Source organism: Saccopteryx leptura, chromosome 3 (assembly GCF_036850995.1).
Source record: "Saccopteryx leptura isolate mSacLep1 chromosome 3, mSacLep1_pri_phased_curated, whole genome shotgun sequence".
NCBI classification, from domain to species: Eukaryota; Metazoa; Chordata; class Mammalia; order Chiroptera; family Emballonuridae; genus Saccopteryx; species Saccopteryx leptura.
The window spans coordinates 322,742,037-322,763,935 of NC_089505.1; the positions used below are offsets into that span (position 1 = coordinate 322,742,037).

The following is a 21,899-nucleotide window of genomic DNA, read 5'->3' on the forward strand; positions in this document are numbered from 1 at the left end:
GGCGGGGGGCCGGATAAATGCCCTCAGGGGGCCGCATGCAGCCCAGGCCGTAGTTTGGGGACCCCTGTTCCAGATATTTTAATGCTAACATTTAAAAATACTACACTTTTCTCTTTAATTTTACTCTGTTCCTAAAGTTTTGCTACTTTATATCTAGAAATAGTTCAATCCTTTTGAAATATTAGCTGAAGTTCAATTAAACTTTCAAATTTGAGTATTCTGGTAAAGGAAATTAAAATATGCCAAATGAAAGTGTAAAGATCCCAAATGCACGTTAGAAGTGTATATTCCATTTGCATTAGTAGAAGTTATTTATAAATTTAGAGATCTAACTTTTCTCTAATGATCCTTTGTAATATTTTAAACATCAAAGCAAATATACTAGTTCTCATCAGTGTTATAAGGGAAAACATCAAGTTGTTTCCTAGGATAAGGGTGACTTGTTTAAAATCTTAAGAAAGGCTCCCAAAAAGTACCTTTCGGTTATATAGAACAGTTGATTTATTTATAAAAGAAAAGGCTTTGTATTTTTGTTTGTTTTTTGTTGTTTTATTTTTTACAGAGACAGAGAGAGAGAGAGAGGGATAGATGGGGACAGACAAGACAGGAATGGAGAGAGACGAAAAGCATCAATCATCAGTTTTTCATTGCGACACCTTAGTTGCTTCATTGATTGCTTTCTCATATGTGCCTTGACTGTGGGCCTTCAGCAGACCGAGTAACCCCTTGCTCAAGCCAGCGATCTTGGGTCCAAGCTGGTGAGCTTTGCTCAAACTAGATGAGCCCACACTCAAGCTGCCAACTTTGGGATCTCGAACCTGGGTCCTCCGCATCCCAGTCTGACACTCTATCCACTGTGCCACAGCCTGGTCAGGCTGTTTTTCTTTGTTTTACTATTTGAGTTTTGCTTTATTTTTTTGGCAATTTTGGGGGGAAATGCATTCTGCAACATGAAACTTCAGTTACTCATAGTAACCGATTTAGTAAAGCAACCATTCTGTTGATACAGACAGTGCCATAGGCACTTTTGTTTTTGGTATCTATAGCTGGGCAAGTTTTGTCTTCTAGTCCTGAAATTTTTGTTGTTAGCATATTTAATTTGTCAACTTTGGGTTCATATTTAATGTTGGTAGGTGGAAAAGTTGACAGAACATTTATGTTTCCTACATGGTTTGCTTATTTAGTAAATAGTTTGAGGACTAGAATAGGTAATGGAGATACAATTAATTCAGAAGAAATATTCAAAGATAGGAAAACCAGGAGACTGTTTCAAAGAGATGATTGTGTTAAGGAGAAAGTCTTGGAAGCTCTTAATTACAGATGATAAGTAGAAGAGCAGGTGCTTAAATTTATGTGTCTTTTGAAATATGTATGTCATATAAATATATACATATATATATATGGACATAAATATAAAATAAGTATTGAGATATTTTACTTTTTTTGTACTGAATCTTTTAAATCCCAGGTGAATTTTATTCTTACAATATACTTCAGTATGTATACCCACACTTTAAGGGCTCAAAATCCACATGTGGCTAGTGGCTACCATCTTAGATATTATGGCTCTGGATTGCCCTGTTTTATTTTTAAGATAGCCTCTTATTTCTCAAGGAACCTTTCTCCAATTCCCAAGTCTGTTAGTTTTCTTTTCCTGCTCAGTCTTCTAGAATCATTTCTTAGAGCATTTACCATAGTTGCAAATTAATCTTTAATTGGGCAGATTGTTTGATGCTTGTCCTTGCCGTAAATGTAGGCATGGATGTTTCCAGTCTTTATACACAACTGGTGCTCATCAATAAGTAGTATTTGACAGGCATTTTGCTAATTACTGGAGAAGGTAACTTGACTAAAATCATACATTTAATTTTAGATCAGGCACTAAATACTTGCTGATTCATTTTGCTGGGATGAGGCTATGTAAAATATCATTAATATGAGAAGTAGTTTTAATTGTAAGTGGTTCCCTTGTAATGGTGTTTTTCTAGGTGATAGTTCTATAAGCTGTCACGTATTTTTAAATAGTAGGAAGCTTTTAAAACTATTAAGAATATTTTCGAGTTGATTAACAGACTTGATAGTAAAAAGGGGTTTAATAATTCAAATTTTTATTTAAATTTCCTGTTTACATTCATCCTTAAAACTATGACTTAAATTTTTTTAAATTAAATTATTTAAAACTAATGAAGATTTTTATTTTATTTTATTTATTTTTTATTTATTTTTTTTTTTTCTTCATTTTTCTCAAGCTGGAAACGGGGAGAGACAGTCAGACAGACTCCCGCATGCTCCCGACCGGGATCCACCCGGCCCGCCCACCAGGGGCGACGCTCTGCCCACCAGGGGGCGATGCTCTGCCCATCCTGGGCGTCGCCATATTGCGACCAGAGCCACTCTAGCGCCTGAGGCAGAGGCCACAGAGCCATCCCCAGCGCCCGGGCCATCTTTGCTCCAATGGAGCCTTGGCTGCGGGAGGGGAAGAGAGAGACAGAGAGGAAAGCGCGGCGGAGGGGTGGAGAAGCAAATGGGCGCTTCTCCTGTGTGCCCTGGCCGGGAATCGAACCCGAGTCCTCCGCACGCTAGGCCGACGCTCTACCGCTGAGCCAACCGGCCAGGGCCAAAACTAATGAAGATTTTTAGATAGATTTCATTGAAAAAAAAAATTTTTTTTTTAAATAAAGTGTACTCTGAGCTTGATAAAATGATTAAACAACTGGATTAACAGTATCTAATTACTTAAAAGCCAAGAAATTATATTTTGGCCATATTTTAGACAATCATCAATTGTACCATAATCTTGAATATAAAAGAAATTAACAATGTTCTCTACAGTAGGTAAAGTTACACTTTTTTGTGTGCTAGCAAGTGGAAAGAATGAGATACTATTAAAGAGTTAGATAAGATTTTGTTGCAATTCTAGTATTTGAACTATATCTAGAAGGTATAGTAGGCATTTATCAAAGGAACAGCACATCCACAGATACAGTGTTTCAAAAACACTTTATAATAGTTACTGTAAGCCATTAGAAGCAAATAATTCAATCTGTCTACAACATATAGTATGTGTGGGCAGGGGCAGAGCCAGGAACTGAGTCTGGAAGGATGACTTGACAATAGAATCAAAAAGAGCCTACATTCTAAGAAGCTTGAACCTATCCTGACCTGTAGGTAGCAAAGTGATGGAAGGGAGACTTAAAAAGTGTGAGCAGTGAGTGAGGAGGCAGTTATAGTAAAAGAAATGATGGGGCATAGACTATCTTAGTGTGAGGATATGGAGAAGAGATTATAGGGTCTGCACTATTTATTGACTCACCCCCACCCAAACCCCCTCAACCCTTCCCATCCTACTCCCATCCCACTCCATGAATACAGGAAATTGAGGACAGAGTGTAATTCTGGTACACTATTCTTTAACTGTCAGGGATCATAATGTGTCTGTGTTTTAATGAATTTTAATGGAAACTAACTGTGTATTAAGTCTGTTAATTACCCAAGGACAGAATATGTTTTACGAAGTAAAAATAATTGTGATTGAGTCAGTGTTATTTTTCACTGCATGCTGAAACTTTTCATGTAAATTATTTCATCCTGAAATGATAGCCTGATTTTGCTGTGTGGTCATGTTAACTTGAATCTACTTAAAAATGAAAGAAAAAATTTCATTAATTTTAAAAATGCGTACATGTTTTATTAGTGCATTGAGGTTTCAGTTATATGTCAGAGACTATTTTCAGGTTTGTCAGAATTTAAGGAATAAAAAGTAGGAGTCTAAATAGGAAAGTTTATAAAATTACAACTCTATACCATGAACCAACACTGTAACCAGGAACAAGTGGCCAGGATAGAATGTCCTTGCTTTGAAACCATCTTATTTCTTCTGTGGCACAGAGAGATCACGGGGCCAAAGCAGCAGTGAGAAAAATTACTGTTCTTTCTGCTCTCTGTCCCAATCCTGTAACATAATAATAGCTCTGCAAAAATGTATTAGGAAAATCTCCCTAATCTAGTGGTTGCATGGGTACATGGTCACACTGGTGTCTCATTCCTGACAAAGCTTCGTTACTGTTAACCACAGCAAAAAATGCCACGCACAGATTGAATACTACACCAGCCCTTCCCATTTCCACTTACCCTCAGTTTTTATTTTGGGAAGTCCAGTGGAAAGTGAAGCCTTTTCTCTTTTTTGATCTTTATAATTCTTATTCTTATATATTTGTCTGGTGTCAAAAGATTGGTGTTGTGATGGGCTTTTCATTATATTCACTTTTTAAACCTTAAGTGGGGTTTCGGTGTGACAAAAAAAAAGGTTGTTTTTAAAATAATATATTTAATCAGTGTGAAGCTTCATGTGATATTCAAATCAAATTTCATAATAATATTTTATCCATAGAATTAATTTTGGTTACTTCAGTATTCCAAAGAACTGGATTATATTAAAATTTTTAGATCTAATTTTTTGTTTAAATAAATTAAAATATATTGTTATTCCATGCAGATTTGAATTCTGTGAACCTGCATTTGTGGTTGGCAATTGCCTCCAGATAGCATCTGACAGTCATCAGTATGATCGAATTTATTGTGGAGCTGGAGTCCAGAAAGACCATGAAAACTACATGAAAATATTACTGAAGGTTGGCGGTATTCTAGTCATGCCTATAGAAGATCAGGTAACTTCACTGTCCTTTTGCTTTAATGGCACAGGAAACAAACACATTAGTTTAAGATGGGAAGTATAACCAGTAAAGGTACAATATGATTTTTAAAGAAGTACTCTTCAGAAGTCTATAGAAAATAATTGAAATGGACTCTTAATTATTTAACCAAAGCAGATATGGAAAAGACCCCTATCCTGGTATGAGAAGAGACTTGGTCTTTCATCTAAGCTTAGCTACTGTCTGTTTGGTACAGTAGACCACCCCCTTATCCTTGGTTTCCTTCTCTGTGGTTTTAGTTACTGTTGGTCAACCATAGTCTGAAAATATTAAATGGAAATTTCCAGAAATAAATAATTCATAAGTTTTGTGCCACATTCTGAGTAGTGTGATGAAAGCTTGAGCCTTCCTTTTTCATCCTTCCTGGACATAAATCATCTCTTTGTCAATCATATCTGCACTGTATACACTACCTGCCCTTTAGTTACATAAGTAGCCATCTCAGTTATTAGGATGACTTTCATGGTAATGCAGTTACTGTGTTCAACTTATTTTACTTACAAATGACCCCAGAATGTAAAAGTAGTGATGCTGGTGATCTGGATATGCCAAAGAAAAGCTGTATAGTGCTGTGCTTTTTTTTTTTTAAGTGTAAAGGTTAAGGTTCTTGACCTAGTAAGGCATTGTATTTATTATCTTACATTATCACAAGAAGGGCAAGTACAGTACAGTAAGATATTTTTGGAAGACAGACTGTATTTACATAACTTTTATTTTAGTGTGTTGAAATTCTGCTTTATTGTTAATCTCTTACTGTGACTATTTATAAATTAAACTTTATCATAGCTACCTATATATAGGAAAAAAATATATAGTATAGAGAGTTTAATACTATCTATGATTTCGAACATCCCCTGAGGGTCTTAGCTCATATCCCCTGTGGATAAAGGGGGATGTGCTTTTGCCAAGCTGCTCCCTCCTTTATTTTTCTTTCCTGAAGGTGTTCAGTTGAATGTGATGCTCTCTATTAGCTGCTTAGTTTCCAGTGTTTTTTAATTCTTGGAACATCTAAAAAATTCTTTTTGGAGTTTGGTTTGAACTGCTTAACTCCATTGAAGAAACAAGTAAATTTTTAAATCTTCATTTACTACTACGTAGACTCACTTGAAAGTATTTTTCACCTATTTGCCTGCCTGTGGTTTGGAATAATTAGGTATAACAAATATATGAAATACTAACTTATTCAGAAAATGGGTGGATCTTTCAAAAGCAAATTACTGTAAATGTTTATTAAAAATTTCTTTAATATTCATATTAACCTAAATCTGAGATGTTTAAAACACTGTATGCTTTGTATAGTAAAAGATAGATTACCTAATATGACTGGGTCCTACTATGACATTTTGAAGTTATATACCTTGCGGGTCCCTTAACATTACACCATATTATTTGCATCTTAGTGGATTTCACCATTATTATGCACTGTGTAAATTGTTTGATGGTTATTAAAAAGACATAATATAAAAACATTCATTGAAAAATGTTCCTGGAAAAATGTTGTTACTTGAATATTTCTAGAGTTGAGATGCCCATATAAACAATCATTTTTTGTTTTTCTTTAAAGCTACATTTTCAGGCATTTGCAATATGGCTTCCATTAAATATTATATACTGTTATACTAATATAAACCATAACAATGATTTTTATAATATAAATTGAATATTTTAACTTGATCAAGCTATGTACTGAGCTAATCTTTTTTTCCCAAGGACCGGTGGTGGGTGTTAGCTCAGTAGGAATAACTTCTTATTCCTTTATGACTAATTACATTTATTAGTGAAATAACAAACTGAGATTAAGATCAGAATCTATATTTTATTACCATCACAGACAGTCATGAAGTTAACTCATTGGCACAGTAATCAAAACTTGGTTTTATTAATATAATGCTTTAACCAAACAGCTGAACCTATGTGAGATGTATTTTGGGAGCCAATGGCAGGTATGGTTTGGAATTATACCCTTAGAAACCATCAGACCCCAGATATAATATGTAGAGGCACTTAACCATATTTGGATATTTCATTTGCATTTAAATATCAGTCTTGAACAGCCAATATTTGTGATTACTTCTTTGTTATTTTATAGTAAATACTTAAATGAAAGTAATTTGGTTGCATTTATATACGAGTGATTATATAACAATCTTTAGCAATTATTTCATAAAATAAAATTGTAACTGTAAGGCAATTACATTTACAGAATTAAGCTAGTCTATTTCTTTTTTTCCCTTCTATATAGTTAACACAAATTATGCGAACTGGACAAAATACATGGGAAAGTAAAAATATTCTTGCTGTTTCATTTGCTCCACTTGTGCAGCCAAGTAAGAATGATAATGGCAAACCAGATTCTGTGGGACTCCGTAAGTAACTGTTGGTCCTTTCCAATTGAATTGTGACTTCAACTCCATTGCTTGGGTTTTAATGGACTATATATAAGTAGGAAGAATTAAATAGATACGCAGTAATAAATTAAATAAATTTATTTACTTTTTTTTTCCTTTTTGATAAATACTCTACCTTGCACCAGGCACTGTTAGTTGCCTTCATTGGAAGCATGGAAATAAGGGACAGGTCAAGCAAAAAATGAATTTATTAATTATAGTTGTGAAATTAGTATAACTTACTAATTTGGTGGCATTTTTTTCCCTACAGAAGGACAGCAAACAGAACACCTTTTTTTTAGGCTGAAAAGAGCTTGGTCATTCTAAGACCAGAAATAAATTTTAGGGTAGTTGAAGTTTTGGCTGCTCTGTAGAGGATAGATTATATGAAACTTATACTTGAGAGAGAAAATAAGTGTTGATGTGGGTCGAGTTGGTTGTTTGAAGGTTTAGAGATAGTGGGCTACATTGAATACGTTGGTGAAGGAAAAAAAAGCATCTGAAGTTTGACTTGAGCAGCTAGCTGACTGGTGGTACCACTTATTGGTGTTTGGATGATTAAGGGGTGGAATAGTTTGAAAATAGATGTAGGAAGATCAGATATTTTATTTTGGCCATGTTTGAGTTTTCTGTTAGCATTATAAATGTCAGGTAGTCAGATAAGTATATACCTACTGCATGAGAATCTCAAACATAAAAATGGCATTTTACAGGATGAGAATGATGAGAAAAATTAGAGGACAATGGAGATTTCGAGAAGCGGTGTTAGGATTCGCATTGGTCTGCCAAATTCAGAGATAAAACAAAGAAAGATGTATTTGCAGTGGAAGGGCCAGAGATACGAGAGCACTGTGTATTGAATACCAAGAAAGAAAAATGTTTCAAAACGAGGAAATATCAACTTAGTGTTACTGAGACTTGGACATAACAGAGGTACTATTAAGTAAAATTCTTTGCCATAAGTGAACTTTACCATAGTAAACTTACTGCTTTAGTTCGGTTTTTAAATGAATTTATTTTATAAGAACCTGGCTTTATAGAGAGGTTCAACTTTATTTTCAGTGTGTATTTTACCTTCATTTGACCTATGTGATTTTATGGCACTTTGGGAAGATTTGAAGAATTATATGAGGTTGTGTTTATAAAGTGCTTGACATGTAATAATTGCTTAATAAAGAGTAGTGTTGGGAGTTTGGGAAGGTCAGTAAGTTATACTTGTTCTCCGCTGTTCAAGGTCAGCCTTATTACCAACCAAAGTAGGTGGAAGATATGACTTTGATCTGCCTCCTTAAACTGGACAGAGTTACCCTCCCAGTTACAGGCAACACTGGCCAAACCCCCACCAAGTGTACTTACTATGTAAATAAGTGGGTTACCAGAGCCCAATGTGTGTACTTCTAAGTAGACATATTCTAATGGAAAAGGGAAGGGAAAGAACTGAGCCATATATGGCCAATTGCTTCTTACTCAGTCACAAACTATACAAGCCACTCCTGCCCTGAGGAGGAATGAATGTGGTGATACAGAGAGACCCATGTAGCTCTTTGGTTCCACTTTCTGTGAGTGTTGGTAGCATGAGGTCTCTTCCCAGCAAGGGCTTTACCAGCATTCTTTTTTTAACAGGAGCTGCCATTAGAGGAGACACATTGAACTCTCTACAGAGTCAAAAGATTTATAAATTCTGACACTGCTCTTATTTTGCTCTCATTTAGAAAGCAGTTAGGCACTAGCTCTAAAAAATTTTGAACCTTTCATAATTCAGAAAGTGTCATCAGCTGTCTTTTTCAAATATACTTGTTAACATATTCTACTTGCAATTCTACTTACAAAAAGGATTTGTGTTAACCTATGCTGCAAATTGTATTAAACTACATATTATATAAGAAAATTAAAAATAAAATAAGCATGATTAAAAATACTCAAAGAGGCTCTGGTCAGATAGCCCAGTTGGTTTATTGTCCTGATACACCAAGGTTGAGGGTTCGATCCTGGATCAGGGCACATACAAGGATCAACCAATGAATGCATAAATAAGGGGGTCAACAAATTGATGTCTGTGTCTCTGTCTCTTTCGCTCTTTCTCCACCTCCTTCCCTCACTCCCTCTCTCGCTCCCACCCTCTCCTTTATTCTCTCTCTAAAGTCAATAAATCAGAAATAAAGGATTATCAAAAAGACTCATTCTAATAAAAATACAAAGTTATTCCACTGAGATATTAAATTTAAACTTCCCTCCAGTTTAGTCAAAATAGATCAATTTCAGATATGCTCTGGGGTCAAAAGTGACTTCTTTCTAGCACCAGAATCAAGTAATTGTCACTTATATTCACATGCATTATACAATTATTTCACTGCAGCTTACCTTTCTTGTTGGCTAGAACACACCTCTGTGTGTATGTATGTGTGTGTATGTCATACACACACATTATATATACATGTATGTATGTATAAATGTATATGTATGATATATAATTACTATAGTTTATAGTAGACTATACTATAGTTATTGAATACTTAAGCTCCTTGCTAAAAACAACAATAGTAACAAGGTAAAATTATTTTTTCCTTCCAGTTTTTCAAACATCAGAATTACAGTTTATAACAGTTTTATTTAATCTATCATGACTGGTTGGAGAGTCAAAAGAGAAAGATAGAAACATTCTCTGACACAGTTTGGTTTTATAATGGCCTAACCAATAAGTATAATATGCACTATATATAACTGTATTTACAGAGTTCCCTATAGATTTCTGCAATAGCTATTTAAGTATTTTATTTTATAACTGACACTATTATTAACTATCAGCATTTCTCTCTTTATCTGACAGTTTTTCTAGTATAGTTTTCTTTAGAAAAGTCTTGGTTGTAAATGTGGTTTTATAGAAACATTTTATTGATGCTGCAGATGATGATATGCTTTAAATGAGTGATTTTTGTTCTCCTTTTTAAGGATGTCAACACAAATAGATTTAGGTAGTTAATAAGATTGTCATTGGTTGGGTCGATTGACATGTGTAACTGAATGTAAAGTAGGAATAAATTTGGTGGAAAAAGATAAAAAGGGGGAAGAGCTTAAATTTAAAAAAAATTCATCATACCTTTGAAATATTTATGGTAAAATAATTTGTCTAAATTTTTTATCAAAACAATCTGGGCGGGGATGGGAAGAGAAAGTGGGAGTGTTGGTGAAGTAAGGTAGCTGTTGAAGCTGACTGCCGGGTACATGCGATTCATTATACTGTTGCTTATCTTTTTAAAGTCTAAAATAAAGAGAAAAAAGTCATCAGTTACCAACAGCAAGTTATAAAAATGAGACAGAAATATCAGTTTCTAAACAATAAAAAACTTCATATAGTAATGTTCACAGAATGAAAAAATTTTGAAAATTATTTTCAAAGTTTAATAGGATATATGGAGAATAAGAACAAGTTTCCCCTTTTGTTTGAATAGCTTTCTGTTCACAGAACATTTCATTATTAAAAGGAGTTAAATTCTGAATGAATATTAGTACAAAACAAAAAAACTTTTAAAAAAAGTCATGTGCAAATTATTTGCCAAATATTTTTGTAGCTATGAAACTTCTCATATGAACAGTTACTAAAATGTAGTTATAATTGTTCCTCATATTCATTACTGATATTTATTCAACTTAAAGTCATATTTTTTTTATCTAAGACATTCTAAAACTAAGGATACACTTCTTAAAAGTTCAGGGCAGGCCTATTAAATGAAGTGGTAAAGGAAAAGTATGGTACATCAACAAAAGGAAAACCCTGTTTTCTCTATATACCACCCACCAAGTTGTGTAGAATTTTCCACACTGAGCAATTCTCGAGTTCTTTGTGGATAGCAACAGGGTGTTCCTTTGTTCTAATTCAGTTCTGACATTACCTGGTGTTAGTTCTAGACCCCACAAGTTAAGGGCTTTGTTGTACAACACTTGGCTCTCTTCCTCCAGCTGCAGATGCCAGTTGCAAGTCCAGGTTGTCACCTACATTTCTCACAGCCTGGCTGTAAATTAGCGGTTCCTATGACCTCCTCCTAGAATTTGGTAATTTGTTAGAGTGGTTCACAGAACACAGGAAAACAGTTTTCTTACTCAACTACCTGTTTATTATAAAAGGATCCAACTTATGAACAGATGGAATTGTTGGTGCATAGGGCAAGGTATATATATGAGAATGACATAGAGCTCCATGCCTTCTCAGGGTACGCTTACCCCTCCGGCACCTCCACATGTTCATCAGCCAAGAAGCTTTCTAATCACATGATTGACTTCCCCTGAAAACCAGCCCAGCATCCTTAGGGATTTACCAACACACACGTTATTAATGTAAACTCAGGTGGAACTTCTTATGAACAACAAAAGATAACTTGTTTCATTGTTATGATCTTACAATTCAAAGAATTTTAAGTGTTTTAGGAGCTCTGTGTCAAGCAAGGAAAGCTATATGTATATTTCTTATAAATCACATTATCACAAGGGACAAAAGAAACTCGATAAATTTTGGCACTTGAACACATTGAGCTATATGAAGTTACTGTTTTTGTAAGTTAAAAATGGCCAAAAGTAGTCTGTTTTATGGCTTTAACTTAAATAAAATGCCTTTTTTTTTACAATATTTATTAACAAATGAAAATGAAAGTCCTGACTGCTAAGTTCTTATAATAAAATCTATATAGAAAGAATACCTTTTGGAAAACAAGTAGAGAGACATGTATTAGAGATTACCTTAATTATAATGGAGTGAAAGCTTCAATTCAAAATAAGATTTTTAGCAGTCAGGATTAGTATTGTCTTGGCCATTAAATTCTTATCTCATGCCTGACCAGGTGGTGGCGCAGTGGATAGAGCATCAGACTGGGATGCAGAGGATGCAGGCTTGAGACCTCGAGGTCGCCAGCTTGAGCGCAGGCTCATCTGGTTTGAGCAAAAGCCCACTAGCTTGAACCCAAGGTCGCTGGCTCCAGCAAGGGGTTACTCAGTCTGCTGAAGGCCCGTGGTCAAGGCACATATTAGAGGGCAATCAATGAACAACTAAGGTGTTGCAACACGCAATGAAAAACTAATAATTGATGCTTCTCATCTCTCTCCATTCCTGTCTGTCTGTCCCTGTCTATCCCTCTCTCTGACTCACTCTCTGTCTCTAAAAAAAAAAAAAAAAATCTTATAACTGAAGCATTAGAAATAAGGGAATGTCAAAGAATAGAAAATGTTGGGGATTTTTTAATAGGTAGGACTGAGAATTACCTAAAAGGTTTTGTATCATTCAGAAGAACTTTGTGATGAAGCTCATGCGGATGCTTAGTACTTTGGAGTTTTAGAAGCTGCTAAAGTCAAGTCTGAATCCCTTTCCACTATAAAGTTCAGGTAGTATGACAGTTTAGGGTTGAAAGGTCCGGCTTGACCTGTGGTGGCACAGTGGATAAAGTGTCGACCTGTAACGCTGAGGTTGCCAGTTCGAAACCCTGGGCTTGCCCGGTCAGGCGCATATGGGAGTTGATGCTTCCTGCTCCTCCCCTTCTCTCTCTCCTTTTCTCTCTACTCTCGCTCTAAAAATGTATAAATAAAATCTAAAAAAATAAAAAAAAAATAGGGTTGAAAGGTTCATCAGTGTGTCACTGGAATAGCAGACAGGGTTGGCAGACGAAGAACATAATTAAGGTGTTAAAAGAGAACACCAATCATGTGAAAGGCTCAAGACCAAAGACCAGATGAATTATAGCTATTTCTTAGTTCCTTTATAGTGTCCAAAACTCTTTTGGATTTTTTTCCCACCCTTGGCTATTGCAGAGCTCACTCTAGCATAGGACTTTCATCTCTGTTAATACACCCTTTGGGGTGCTCTTCTGGTCGTTGCCTGCCATCATGGAACAATGACTCCTGGATTTCTGTCTCCAGCTCTGACCTTGCCCGAGTCCCAGAGTCATTTATTTAACTGCTTGGTTGGAAAGGAGCATAGATTTTACAGTTAAATGCTTGCATTCAGGTTCCAACTCAGGTCACTTATGACCTCTATGACCTTGAGCAAGTTACCTCTCTCTACTTCACTTTCCTCATTTCTGAATTGACTTATTGTGTATAAAACATTGAAATAAATGGTGACTTGCATGTCATTGTTGTTCCTGAAATCTTCATTTTGGATTTCAGATTTAACACAGACAAAACAAGGGTTTTTTTAATTTTTTCTCCCCAAACTGTTCTTCTTTGTCTGTCAGTAATTGACATTAGCATCTGCCTCATTGTTTGGGCTCAGAACTCCCACATTCAGTCCCTGTTCATCTTATCTTCAAAATTTATTTCAAATTTGTCACTTCTCTCCATCTTTATTGCTACCCTCCCCCACTCCCATCTCCATCAAAGTGTGGTCACATTTCACTGGATTACTGGAGTGTTCCAGCTGACCTCCTACTCCCTTTCTCTATAGTCCATACTCTATAGAGGAGGTAGAGTATCATTTTCTTTGCATTATAACGCTTGTCTTAAATCCTTTCAGTAGTTGCATGGCAAATATAATATACATTTTTTTACTGAGGCCTACAAGATCATACATGGTCAAATCTCTTACTATTTTCTTCCTGCCCCAAACTTCATATAGACTAGCCTTCTTTCAACTCCTTGAGCATGCTAAGCTCATTTACCTCTTAGGGCTTTGCTATTCCCGCTGCCCCAAGATATTTACATGGCTGTTTCCTCATGTCATTTAGGTCCTTGTTCAGACATGACATCTTCAGGGAGACTATCCAGTTTGTAATTGGGCATAGCCCAGGGCACTAGGGTATGGTGGGAAGAACAGAGGAAGCACACTATGAACCACATATACTAGTGGTCCCCAACCCCCGGGGCCGGCAGACCGGTACCGGTCTGTGGGCCATTTGGTACCAATCCGCAGAGAAAGAATAAATAACTTACATTATTTCCGTTTTATTTATATTTAAGTCTGAACGATGTTTTATTTTTAAAAATGACCAGATTCCCTCTGTTACATCCGTCTAAGACAGGGGTCCCCAAACTACGGCCCGCGGGCCACATGCGGCCCCCTGAGGCCATTTATCCGGCCCCCCGCCGCACTTCCGGAAGGGGCACCTCTTTCATTGGTGGTCAGTGAGAGAAGCATAGTTCTCATTGAAATACTGGTCAGTTTGTTGATTTAAATTTACTTGTTCTTTATTTTAAATATTGGATTTGTTCCTGTTTTGTTTTTTTACTTTAAAATAAGATATGTGCAGTGTGCATAGGGATTTGTTCATAGTTTTTTTTATAGTCCGGCCCTCCAGTGGTCTGAGGGACAGTGAACTGGCCCCCTGTGTAAAAAGTTTGGGGACCCCTGGTCTAAGACTCACTCTTGACGCTTGTCTCGGTCACGTGATACATTTATCCATCCCACCCTAAAGACCAGTCCTTGAAAATATTTTCTGACATTAAACCGGTTCGTGGCCCAAAAAAGGTTGGGGACCACTGATGTATAAGATGGCTACTGTGCAGGGCTGGTACCTACAGAGCTCCATTGGGGGGATAAATCGAGGAAATGCGAAGATTCTTCCCCTCCGAGAGCTCAGACTCTGACGACAAAGACCATAAATGAATAACTAAATCAAGGCAGGCTTTCTTTCAAATGTTGTAACAAAACGATTTGGAAGGGAGGTGTCCAGAAAAGAGTACCAAAAGTAAAGAAGTAAAAAATGATGAATTTTTAATGCAGTTCAACTGAGGAAAATTTTGTTTTGTTTAGGTTAGGTATTTAAGAGGATCCTTGATTATAGCTTTTAATTTCCACAAGGATGGAAACTAGGAGAAATGAATTTCAGTTTGGGACTAGTGATTTTATTTATGTATAAGGTATTGGAACAGGCTACAAAGAAAAATATGTAGTTCTAGGGCTTATGCATTTGTGTATCTGTGGGAGATGGGAGTGAGACAAGAGGATATGTTCCCACTCTGTGATGCATTTGATAGAAGTAAATATCAATGAAAAATCTGTAATTTTTCTTTGAGTTATTAAATGTTTCCTTACAACATTTCTGGTAGCACTTTATTGATTTACAGAATGGTGGAAACTGTGAGTGTGTGCATACACGTACACACACACAAACTTTAGAGCTTAGACTTGGACAGCTGTTCAAAATTGCCTTTGAGTTTTTAAAATAGATTTAGTTCAACATCAGAAAGTATCTAATATGTAGGGTGAAATCCCTGTTCTTCTTTTCCTGTAACCAGTTAATTCTCGTGTACTCTGTTTATAAGTTCTTATTTTTCATTTCAAAGAATTTTTATGGATTTACAAAGGGTCACACGCATCTATCCATAAACCTCTGCACTGTTCACTGTCCTCACAGTGGAGCCTGGCATTTGGTAAACATCTTGATATCTTTGTTACTTAAAGTCAAAGTTTGTATACTTACTGTTTTTTAACATTCACTAAGAAATACATGTTTTGTTCTGTGAAGAAGTGAATAATATATATTTTTATGTTTTGTTTTTTTATAGCCCCCTGTGCTGTTAGGAATCTGCAGGACTTGGCTCGGATTTACATTCGACGCACACTTAGAAATTTCATAAATGATGAGATGCAGGCCAAGGGAATTCCTCAAAGGGCTCCACCCAAAAGGAAAAGAAAGAGAGTCAAACAGAGAATTAACACTTATGTGTTTGTGGGTAATCAGCTTATTCCGCAGCCTCTAGACAGTGAGGAGGATGAAAAGATGGAAGAAGATAACAAAGAAGAGGAAGAGAAAGATCACAGTGAAGCCATGAAACCAGAGGAGCCACCACAGAATTTACTGAGAGAAAAAATCATGAAGCTCCCCCTCCCTGAATCTTTAAAAGCTTACTTGACATATTTTAGAGAAAAATAATTTAAATCATGAAGAATACCTACTGATAATTCCTTTAGTATTGAAAATGTAGCATTTGTTAGAAGTTAAAAGAGAAATCTTTTATCAGCGACTTATGGTGGGAAAAAAAAAGTATAACTGTTTCTGTCTTAGTAATAAAAATGATGTATTCAGTGATTAAAAAGAATCCCTTTTATAAAATATATTTTTCTTTAAATCTTGGAAAAATTACTGTTTTAACTCAGTGATTTTAAGAGTGGAATGCAACAATAGTCAAGACTGTACTATAAATCTTTTTCTGATTCCTTGCAGATTTGTAGTAGTGAAGGTTAGACTTAATTTTATATAAGGTTAACTAATTGTTAAGTGTATATAATCTTACTGGAATTGCAGTTGTTTGCCTTTCCTCTATGAAAACTTTATTACTTAATAAAGAAATCAAATGCTTTGTAGACCCACTTACCTTACTTTTTTGCAATCACCATTGCTGAGTTACTTTAGATGTATTCCGGGCAATATATGAGTGCAATAACAATAAAAGTGTTGAATAATTTAGCTTTAAAAAAAGTTTCTTGAAGTTTAGTAGCATTGCTACTTTTGCTTTTGAATCTATTGCCAAAAACATGGGGAAAATATCTGCTTCTCTCATAGAGATTTTAAGAGCACACATCAGGTGGATATTAAAGTAAAAAGCATATGCTTAATACAACTCTTAATTTGTATGGACTCAACATTTTCAGTATTTAAAAATAATAAGGTTATATTACTCTCGAGTTCTAGAAGATAGTATATTTAGGACTTTTCTATAATCCACTGTATAAAGTATTTGGTTTAAAAAAAAATCCATTTTACTATATGACTGTTGATAGCACAGTGAGTGAATGGATAAGCATGAGTGATGGCTACTTCTGGATAATGCAGAGTAGCCGGACAGATTTGGTCAGCAGGTGCACTTTAGCAAATGGAACTTCTAGTTCATTGGAGTATTTATCTAGCTTACATTTGCTTTAAGTTAATTTTTGTAGTATAATATTCATAGAAATTGTAGATACATTTTGCTTTGAAAATCTAGTTCAGAATCATGTAATCTTTGGGAACTATACTATGCTCATTTAATTTCTTCCCATGTTTGTTTCTTTTAATAAAATTATAATGATTTTAATTTTTGCTTAGTTTCACACTTAAACTAGCTATTATTTGAATTTTAGTTGTGGCCTCTCAGAGATAGCACAGGTAGTAAATGCCACTTTTAGTATCTTTTTGTTATACTAGGGCCTGAAAACAGTCATTCCTTGTTAAGAAGGTGTACAGTAAACGTATTTAGTAATTAGTGTTAAAAGGGTTATGTACTTTTTAAAAGGAAAAATTTGAGAGGAACACTTAATACCACTAGCATCACTGTTAAAACAATTAAGTATGCTTAAGGAAACCCAGCTAGTGTATATACAGTGAAAGGATTATTATCTCTGCAAGTATTCAGCTGTTAGTAATACATAGATGGTTTCCAAAATGTCAGATTTTGTAATTCCACACATCTGAAAATAAATGTTTAAAATATTCTAAGCAACTCCAAGTAAATTAGAATATTTTAGTCACGTGATAGATGATTTCAAGGAAGGTGTTTATTTTATATCAGTGACTGAGGCTAGAGATAGGGATTGGGGCTATCTCCACAATTTCACTCAGTTGATTTTTAAGCTGTTAGTGTTACAAATTGCCCCATCTCATTTCTGTCAAGGAAGAAAATAGTTTCATACAATTGTCATCTATTAACCATGTTCATCTTATTTTGAATTAAATACTACTTTTAGGAATTTAATCTTAAATTCTTGGTGCCCACGTAGTTTAATCTAGCACCCTTATACACACACACACACACACACACACACACACACATGAGTTATTTTTGAAGCTATTGCCCAGATATGTAAACATACATATTCTAGAATGATTTTACTATCAGGAGAGATTTTTTGTTAAGGCTAAATTTAAAGATTGACTTTTCCATAGTATCTTTCTGTTGACCTTGGAAAAGTGTACAGTACATTTTCATGATTGCATATTTTTGTCATTGAAATGTATCTTTTTGTTTTTAAATTTATTCATTTTATAGTTGTGACTTATTATTGACTTTAAATAAATAGAAATAAAAAATGAAAATTCAAGTGAAAGCCCTTTTATGTATTAGTACGAAAATATTAGAGTGATTAAGAATATGTTGGGTTTGTGTTTTCTTGATGCATTCATGTTTACTTTAGTATAGGTAATCATGCTTTATAAATGGAGAAGTAGCAAATAAAAGATGAAGTAAAATTAACTGAATAATGAGGAGGGACATATTCATGTGATTTTACAGCCAGATAAAAGAAATAATCTAATTTAGTTAATTGTTTTGCAAGAGAAAGTAGGTAGCATAGTTCTAAATCAGACAGCTGATTGGAGGTGGCTTGAAACAGCATCCATCATCTGATAAATCCCAAGAAATTTGTCAAGTGGCACTGTAACTACTAAGAACATAATTTAAATCTAGACTGCTTTTTGGTCAATAAGTTGCTTCTTGTATTAATAAAGGAAAATGTCATTTATATGGCATATGTAGTGGTTAAAATAAAAGACAGAAAAATTTAAGTGTTGGTTTCTAGCTGTTTGAGGGGATAAAAGTGAAGCAAAACCTGTTAAATTATTGGAAAACTTGGAAAATTATTTTAAATAAACAATTGCATATAAATCAACATTTTTCAGTGGCCTGGCTTTATTTTTATAATTTAAAAAAACTCAATACACATATGGATATATGCTGAATTACAGTTACAGTTGTCTATTTGGACATCTAATTTCCTTTTGATTAGTATAGTTTTTTTTTACATCTTTATGAAATATTACATAGACATCAAGGATATTTATAAAATACATGTGAAGTATAAAGAATAATTCAATGTATATGTAAATACAGCAAGTTTTTACTTACCATCATTGATGTTACTGGAAACTGACTTTAAGCGATGTATGATCAAATCAATTTTATTATAGGCTAATTGATAAAAATAGGAATTTCTACCTTTTATTTCTGTTGAAACATTACCAAACTAATATATAAATAGACCCCAAAATACTTCTAATGTACAACATTAAAGTTAATATGAGTTATACATACATTTTAAAAAGATGAATAAAAACAACCACTGTTTAACAACCCGTTTATTCCAGTTTAGGGTTGCTGGTAGCCAGGAGCCTCTCCTGGCAGCTCAAGGAACAAGCTGGGACAGGTACCCTTCCATTACCGGGCACGAGTGCAGACAATTTAAACATGTCATTTCACCTCATACATAGCTTTGGGATGTGGGAGGAAGTCAGAATTGCGGCTTCCAATATAGTGCTGAATGGAAATGATAAAAAGAAAGAGCAGCCTCATTTCTTGTTTTATTTCCCCTATATAGTCATTTTTAATAAAAGGTTTGGTGTGCCTAAAAATTATATATATTCTGCAGTTCAGTGTAGTGTTCTATAAATACTAAGTTTTGTTTTTTGGGGTTTTTTTACTCCGAGGAAGGGAGGCAGAGACAGACTCCCACATCTGCTCCAACTGGGATCCACCTGGCAAGTCCACTGAGGACCATACTCTGCTCATCTGGGGCATTGTTCCATTGCTCAGCCACTGGGCTCTTATTAGCACCTGAGGTATAGGCCACGGAGCCACCTTCAGCATCAGGGGCCAACTCGTTCCAGTCGAGCCATGGCTGCAGGAGAAGAAAGGGAAGAGAGAGAGAAAGAGAAGCAAGAGCGGGAGGGATGGAGAAGCAGATGGGCAATTCTGTGTGCCCTGACCAGGAATCCAACCCGGGACATCCACACACCAAACCCAACACTTTACCACTGAGCCAACTGGCCAGTGCCTAAATGTTGTTTTTAATTGTATTCAAATCTAATATGGTCTATCTAAGCATCTTATATGTGTGTTTGCTTATACCATGTATCAACTTAGCAAAATCTCACTTTAAAGATGGAGAGTCAATTTCTTATAGTTCTTTTAATTTTTCTTTGTATATTTTGATGTAGTGATAGTAAACTGGAGGTTTACTACATCTGGTTAACATTATGAAGGGACTTTTTATAGTCTGCTTATTGTAGTTTTATTTCAGTTAGTAGCCATCTACTGTATATTTTCTATTTTTCCAGCCTTTTCTGTATCCTTATACTTTAGATGTGTTTTTTATTAGGGACATATAGCTGAGTTTCTTAAAACATTTTTGACAATGTGAATTTTACTTGAAGCATTGCATTCATATACATTCATTTTAAATAGTAATATTTCATGTTACACATCTTTTTCTGTTTTCTCATTTTATAGAATTGATTATTGTTTCTCCTGTCTTGCCCAGCACTCGTTTTTCTGCTTTTTTTTTTATTGGTTCTTTCCAACATTTTAATACACTTACCCAACTTATCAAACTCTAAAATTGTTCACACCCCTATCTTCCTCCTATGTGATACAGGCACTTTACTTAAACTCTGAAGTCACCTCAAAATTATGTGCTAGTGAATCATGTTTTACTTCTCAATTTTTAAGCCCCATAATACACCATTACAAATTTTTATCAAATCATTGCTTAATTTTAATTTTTACTCCCATATTTGCCCTTTTTTTGCTCACTATTTCTTCTTGAATCATATACTATATTAATCTTTTGCCTGTAGTATATCCTTTTGAACTTATTTTAATAAAAGACTAGGTAGTTAACTTATTTTGTCTGAAAAATATGTCTACTGGTTACATGTTTTAGATTGACAGTACTTTCTCTTTAACAATGGAGTTTACATTCTGGCTTTCACTGTAGCTAGAAAAGTCAACTGATTGCCATTTGAAAGTTACCTGTCTTATCTCTGTCTAGTTTAAAGAATTTGTCTTGACATTGTTAAATCCAATGGCTTCGCATTGTTAATTATCTGTAGTTTCATATAACGTGCCTAGGTATGATTTTTCTTTTCATCTAACCTAGTATTTTGTCTTCTGGCTGTGTGGGCTGCTCTTTTTCATCAGTTCTAGAAATTCTTGGCCTTTTTTTTTTTTTTTTTTTTTTTTTACAAATACTGCTTTACCTTTTTGTCTCTCAGCATTGCATTGTCAATAACTTATTCAAATATATATTTCAACCACTAATTCTCCCTTCAAGTGCTTTAAATTTGCTATTAAATTTAATGATTTGAGTTTTCCTTTCTAGCTCTGCTTTTTCAAACCTGCTTGGTGGTGTTTATAATTTTCTGCTCTTTATTAATATGTTCAATTCTCTGAACATATTGAACTCTGTAAGATGGGCTTCTGCTCATGATGTTTCTAATGGCTAGCTTTCTAAACTCTGTTTCTCTTCTGTTTTGTGGGTTTTGACAGAGCTTGTAATGTAGAACTTTGTGAGGATTATTAGAGGCCTGGGGTTTTTTTTGCTAAAAGCACTTATAGCTCATGACTTCTTTAAATCCTGGGTTTAACGTTTTCAGACCACTCTGAGCGGCCTGGAAGTCCAGTGACCGCTTTATGTGAGCAGTTATCTGTGCTTTGCAGTTCTTAACTCTACACCAACAATAGGTAGATTATATTTTTCTCATTGAATGCCAGGTTATTTCTTTCATTCATTCATTCATACATACATACATACATACATTCATTCAGAGAGGCAGAGAGAGAGACGGGAACATGGGGCTGCTCCTGTATGTGCCCTGACAGGAGAATCGAATTGGCAACCTTCTTGCTCTGGGACAAAACTATAACCAGCTGGGCCAGAGTGTACATTTTTTTTTAAGAGACAGAAAGGAAGGGAGAGGCAGGAGGGTGGTGGGGGGAGGGAAGCATTTATTTGTTGTTATTCCACTGAGTTGTGCATTCATTTGTTGCTTCCAGTGTGTTACCTGACCAGGAATTGACCCCACAACCTTGTCATTTCAAGATTCTCTTAACCAACTGAGCTAACCAG

General features: G+C 35.0%; 1 protein-coding gene across 4 annotated transcripts in view; it reads left to right on the plus strand.

The window, feature by feature from the left end:
• The window catches only part of PCMTD1 (protein-L-isoaspartate (D-aspartate) O-methyltransferase domain containing 1), an 80,121-nt gene extending 61,456 nt beyond the window's left edge, over nucleotides 1-18,665 (plus strand). For all 4 annotated transcript variants that reach the window (XM_066379076.1, XM_066379075.1, XM_066379073.1 and 1 more), the window contains 3 exons: nucleotides 4,496-4,667; nucleotides 6,955-7,078; nucleotides 15,587-18,665. In XM_066379076.1, the coding sequence (XP_066235173.1) occupies nucleotides 4,614-4,667; nucleotides 6,955-7,078; nucleotides 15,587-15,954 (546 nt within the window). In that variant the 5' untranslated portion in view covers nucleotides 4,496-4,613 and the 3' untranslated portion in view covers nucleotides 15,955-18,665. The remainder of the gene's footprint in view (nucleotides 1-4,495; nucleotides 4,668-6,954; nucleotides 7,079-15,586) is intronic.
• Nucleotides 18,666-21,899: the final 3,234 nt, after the last annotated feature.